Below are 6,000 nucleotides of genomic sequence, written 5' to 3' on the forward strand. Positions count from 1 at the left end.
CTTGCACTGTTCGATTAAACTGACATTATGCTGCTTTGCAATGCCAGGGAAGCACCTATGGTGGGGACAAGGAACTGGCCTGGAAATGTCATGGATGGAACCCTGCTTTTCGAGCATGGTGTAAAACATTCTGTCAGCTACGCTGCAGACCTGTGTCCACTGATAGCAGAATTAGCAACAGGGAGAAGAAATATTCCCAAGGACTGTTAGAAGACCATTATGGTGTTGTGTTGTACAGAGAGCTGTTCAGCCACTAGCCTTTGAAGACATCACTCCCAAATGCTGTTTCTTCAAGTGAACACAGCAACAAGCCAAGAGATTTTTCTCTTCTTGGGAATTCATCCTTTAGATTGCTTGTCTGCCCTAAGGTTTTTCTCATATGGTCTCCATGCTTCCACACTCCATTTCAGTGTGTATACTGGCCCACTAGAGATGTATAGGCTGCAGTGCCTTCCATATGCAGATGATACTCAGCTCTCTGTTGTCATCTTAGTCTGACCCACAGGTGAAGTCTAGAGATAATCTGACTCAAAGGCACTGGACTGGGATTCAGGAGATCTGGGTTCCATTCCTGGGTCTGCCACAGTTCCTCATGTGACTTTGGGCAAATTATTTCAGTACTATGCTGCCTTTCTTACCCATAAAGCAAGGATACTATTTCCCTGGTTTGTCTGTCTATTTAGATTGTAGACTCCTCATGGCAAGGACTGTTTCATACTATGTATATGTACAGCACCTAGTTTACTAGGGCTCTGATGTCAGGGCTTTTAGGTGCTATTGTAATATAAATAGTAATTGAGTTGGCATGTCCAATATTTGAGATTAGACTTTACCTCTACCTGTTTCCTTAACCACAATCCCACATCATTTACTGATTTCTCTTCTCTCTCTACTCTGACCGCTGTTTCTCTCACCGTAACAGGGCTTTACCTTCACCATTGTGGTACACTTGACTCACTAGTCAAAAGCCAATGTCCTCACCTTCCAAAATAAACAAAAGTCCAAACTCCAAATAATGTTCAGCCATCCTGGGCTCGAGTAGTCTTTTTCTTGGCCCTTCCCAGGGCTAATTTTTATAGCTGTAGTCCTTTTTCCACCCAGGTCTGCCCTGGTCTCCCTTACTGTTGATGTAGAAGTTGAAAAGTAGCTTCCTTCCACCCTCTCTGGCCACACAGTCACAAATGGACTCTGAACGGTTCCTTGTCCCATTGTTGCAGAGAGTTTCCATGCCCTGTCTCAGAAGGATCCAGTGCTCCATCTACTACTAACCTATATCCACATATAATTTACCTAAATGAATGAGCTGTGTCTGAGTACAGAGTTTGTGACAGAGAGCCTTAGAACTGTTTACCTTCAAATTAAGATCAAATGCAGTGTCAGTGTAATAGCTAACTGTCCTCTGCCCTAGGACTGTCTTGAAGAGAAATGGAAGGTCTTTTCCATCCCTGCCTTCTGTAACTCTGTTTATTACACAGCGAGAGCAGACTTATTCTTCATCCACAGTAGATCTGGTTTTGGTTTACCACGTTGGTGTAACATTTTACTTTGTAAGATTTCTGATTAGATTTATTTCAGGTTTAATAAAAAAGATGTAATAAAAAGCTAATTTTAAAATAGACACATTTGCATACTGGAGCCTGAACAGGGGCTGCACGTGTGAGCAGATTAATAAAATGACCACAGGGAATAGTTGCAGGACTTTTAACACAGGTTGTATTAAATGCATAGACACCTCCATCAGAGCAGGACTGGTCTGCTTTACATCCTCTCATAGGAGAGTATCTTCACCCGTTCACAGACTACTCACATAGAGATGGATAAAGTGTCGAACTGCCTTCAGCTTTGTTTAAAACACAGACTGTAGCTAAGGCATAAATCCACAAATAATCTATTTTATAGGGGGCAGCTGTGGCAGTGGAAAGGAGCTTTGAAGTAGGTGTTAGTTATCGTTACTCCCACCTACCGGTCCCCTTACTCTGCCAGAGTGGTGGAAAAGGGCCTTAGAGCGAACAAAATTCAGGTCCTGGGAAAACTTTGTTGGTGCAGAGTTACCTTTATTTCCTGAAATACGTTCTTTGTTTTTGTTTCAGTATGGAAGAGAAGACAGCGAATGGACTTTCCTGGTGTCATGAATGCAGAGTGGCAGGGATCAGACCTTCTATACACTACCCGACAGGCCAAACCGTTACACCAGAACAATTGCTGATTTTTCTATAGCTACCTGTTTAGAGCTGTGCGTAGGGTACTCAGTGTTCTCCTTTTCCTCCCCAGGGTGATTGTTTCCACATTCCAGGGAATGTGAACACAATCATTATGATTTCTACCATAGTCTTGTGAATAGAAGCCTATCTTCTTGTTAGAGATGCTAGATGTAAGCAATAGAACTGTCCCAACAGTTTTCTTGATGCCTCCTTGTGTCTTATGTACAGTCCAAAAACTTGTCAAATACTCTTCAACTGGTCTTCAGTGTAAGCCATGGTGTTTTTCCAACTGCCACCACTACTGGAGAAGACTGCCATATAAAACAGTTGCCCATTATTTAAGGGAACAGTTACTATCCCTTAGTCCTATTTCATTTGCATCCTCAGGCAATGGATTATGTTTTTCTCTGTTACTCCACTTATGTGGGAGATTCCTCTCTGCATTCCCAGAGCCCTGAGAAGCCCGTTTTTAATTCTGCCAACATCGTACCCTCACCTTTTAGGCCCCATGTCATAGCAACCATGCCTTTAGAATGAGGATGAATTGGTGGGAAATACCTTCAGAAACCGGCAACACCACTCCTAAATCAGCTTACAAGAACTTACAAGACACAAAGTGATCTTTCCCCACCCAAGGCTTTACAGTGCTCCCAGCCCTGGCTGGCCCACTTGTTTCTTAATACGAGCTTTCTATTTTCTGAAGAGACCAAGGCTTTCCAGTATGGGTTCTCCTATATCTTCCCCTGCTTGCCAGTGGAAAAGTGCTCAGTGCAGGAGAACAGAGGGATTTCATTCACTTCTTGTCATTCTGCACTACCATGTTCCCTTACCTCTTCATACACCAGTAGACTCGTGATACACTCTTGTTGCCAAGATACAGAACTGTTAGCTCGCAATTAGGGAAATTAATAACTTCTGCAAATTTTCTTTAACCTTTAAATATGCTACCATCCATATAAGCTTTCTCATCTATGTGCACGCTTTTCTCAACTAGTTTTAAGATGTCTCCTGCCAAAAAGGAACTACAGTATTCAGTAGTAATACTCCAAAATGCTAGGGGCCTGATTCTTCTGTTACTCTGGCATAGAACTTATGTAACTTCATAGCTGTCAATGGAATTATACCTGCATAAAATCAGTTTAACAGAATGGAGCCTCAGACCATACATTTTAAACTAGCCATACAGCAGTATTTTGGGAACTAACTAGTATTTTTTTAATAAGGGGGGAAGAGTTTCTCTCCCACACATTCTAACTGACCCCACCTATAACTGGCAGTTGCTAACACAATGTAAAACATACTTAAGCGTCATCTCTAATGGGCAGCCCCCTGTCTTAAGCCACCACTTAAAATTATCCACAGGGCTTTCTTGTACAGTATTTGGTCAAACATTAACCCTCAGTCTCTACTAGGCCACCATTTTCTGCTGGTCCCATGAGTGGTGGGTTAGACAGATCTTGCTGCAGTCTGTTCTGATACCTTACTGAAGAACAGTTGAAGGTTATCAGTGACAATCATTCAGAGTGAGTTGTTGGACAGTGTTCTATTTAGAATATACCTACAAGCACAAAGTGCTGTTTCATTTATGGTAGCAGTAGTACTGTGAATTTCTTCTACTCACAATTTAAATCTGTACTGTGCTCTGGTCTCTGTTCAGTTTCTTGCGATGTATCATGGGCCACTGGTAGTTTGTTTATTAATATTCGTCTACTGGAAAAATTAACGTGGGGGATACATCGAGATATGATGTGGGGTAGAGGCGTTTTTCCAACAAGGCAAGTACCACAACTGAAGAGTGCCTTTGACTAGAGTGTGTCATAGAGCTCATACCAGGTTACGTCATGAATGAGACTAAATGGCTTCCTGTTACTGAACCGTAACCTGATCCCTCACGTTTAGCTTAGATAATTGTCTTTTGACAGCAAAAGTCTAGGTGGTTCGGTTTGACTGAGGTGCCTGGGGAATTGGATGTGCAACTCCCATACTTGAGATATCAGTAGTATTAACAGAAGTTGCACATCAAATTCCCCCTGGATAATACTGACAGTAAACTACTCACAAGTCAGAATGAAGACATGAATACCAGTTACAATGATTGATTTCAAGTGGTTGACGTTTTAGAGTCTTAAATCGGACTGCAATAATTTTAAGTGGGGCTCGACATTGGCCTGTAGTAGTTGTAGTCTACACTGACTTTTGGGGAGACCTGAGTTAGACCTCCTGTCTTCTCTTCACCTCTTGTACTGCTGGAGACCTCAAAAGTGCAAGGGCTAACAGAGGACAAAATTGGAAGGTCCACAAAAATATGAGCTGTTTCCTAGAGAAAAAGTGAAACCATGTAGAGCACTCCCAGTCAGCTAGTGTCACCTCTGTGAATACTTTTGCTCCCTCTTGGTAAATTCAAACAGCCTTGATTATTTTCATTCAGGCTCTGGGTGAATAGGTTCCAGGTTTTAAACATTATATACTAAATAAACCAGCAGAGTATTTTGATCTTTCATGACAAGCCTGTGTGGAAATACATAGCCTGCATTCTGCATCTGTATTATTTTATCCTTTTATCATAAAATTCCAAGAAATAACATTTGTAAATAACAGTGAGCACTTGAGAGATACTGTGTTCTCCTTATTTTAGCCCATATAGTTTAGGAAGGAATTGTGCTATTCCCTGAGCTGATAGACTGTAAAAGAACATCTGTGCATCTCTTTTCCATGTGTGCTATTTGTTTAATTGTAGCAGATTAACATAGAAAGGCTATGGTACATCATAACTAGGCAATTATCCATTCTTCATCACTTAGTTGTGGTTATACTAATTGATCATTTAAGAAATAAGATAGTCTAACATTAGGAACATTTGAGGCTGTTCAGAAAAGATCAACAAATTAATAATTATGTGATATTTGCATAATTGGCTGCAATTATTTAATGTTTAATTGGGTTGATCAAATGCGATTCAGCCTCTCACATGTGGATGCTTGACAAACAGTGGTACTTTAAAATGATAATGATGAACTATAATTTTTGCAAGTTCTTTCTTTCCCCACACTTCATTCTTTGATTATTATTTTCAGCCTTGAGCATGCTCCTAATTTTCCGTTTAGTTTCAGCTAGTCATCTGTTGGAAAGAAGTCCTTAAAATGAAATCTCATTTCAGAGGTCCACAAAAACTAGTGTTTCATACAAACCTTGATGATGCAGGAGTTGTGGAATTAGCAGCTGTCACTGTATTGCCAGATTCATAATAGCAGTTCAGGGCAAATTCACCCAGGGGTAACAATGATTTATTCTGGTGAGAACTCTGGCAAAGGATCCTCAGGGTAGAAAGTCCATCCAGAGGAGGTTGTGGCAGCACAAAGCAAATGTAATTTCCTTGACAGGAGAGCTAGGAGGGCAGCAAGGACCAAAAAATGGGAGATGCTGGCCAGGGAATATGGCCACGGGATGTTCTGACTCAATATAGTCTTCAACAGTGTCCATGAGAAGGATTCGCAGAAAACCCCAGCCATAAGCTAAGTCTGCCCATGTCCCCTAGGAGAAATCCCCGAGGGACTGCAGTGGTAATGCTACCTGCCCTTTTTCTGGATGAATCACCACTGGAGTGCTGGGAGATATAATTGACCCTTCCCTGCCTAAGTGCTGGTGATTCTCTTGTCCTTATTTTATATTACACCTGGAGAATGATAATCTGAAAAATAGGGCATTTGAAAGGTAAAGGTTCAGTATGTGCTTGTGGGAATGAACACACAAGAGAATGTATCTACACTCAAGTTAGAGGTATGATTCTCAGCTTGAGGAG

General features: G+C 41.3%; 1 protein-coding gene across 4 annotated transcripts in view; it reads left to right on the forward strand.

The window, feature by feature from the left end:
- BCAT1 (branched chain amino acid transaminase 1) overlaps positions 1-3,074 on the forward strand; it is a 112,639-nt gene extending 109,565 nt beyond the window's left edge. For all 4 annotated transcript variants that reach the window (XM_032772574.2, XM_075069793.1, XM_032772573.2 and 1 more), the window contains one exon: positions 2,091-3,074. In XM_032772574.2, coding sequence (XP_032628465.1) covers positions 2,091-2,132 — 42 coding nt within the window. In that variant the 3' untranslated portion in view covers positions 2,133-3,074. The remainder of the gene's footprint in view (positions 1-2,090) is intronic.
- Positions 3,075-6,000: the final 2,926 nt, after the last annotated feature.

This window comes from Chelonoidis abingdonii, chromosome 1 (assembly GCF_003597395.2).
Source record: "Chelonoidis abingdonii isolate Lonesome George chromosome 1, CheloAbing_2.0, whole genome shotgun sequence".
Classification (NCBI taxonomy): Eukaryota; Metazoa; Chordata; order Testudines; family Testudinidae; genus Chelonoidis; species Chelonoidis abingdonii.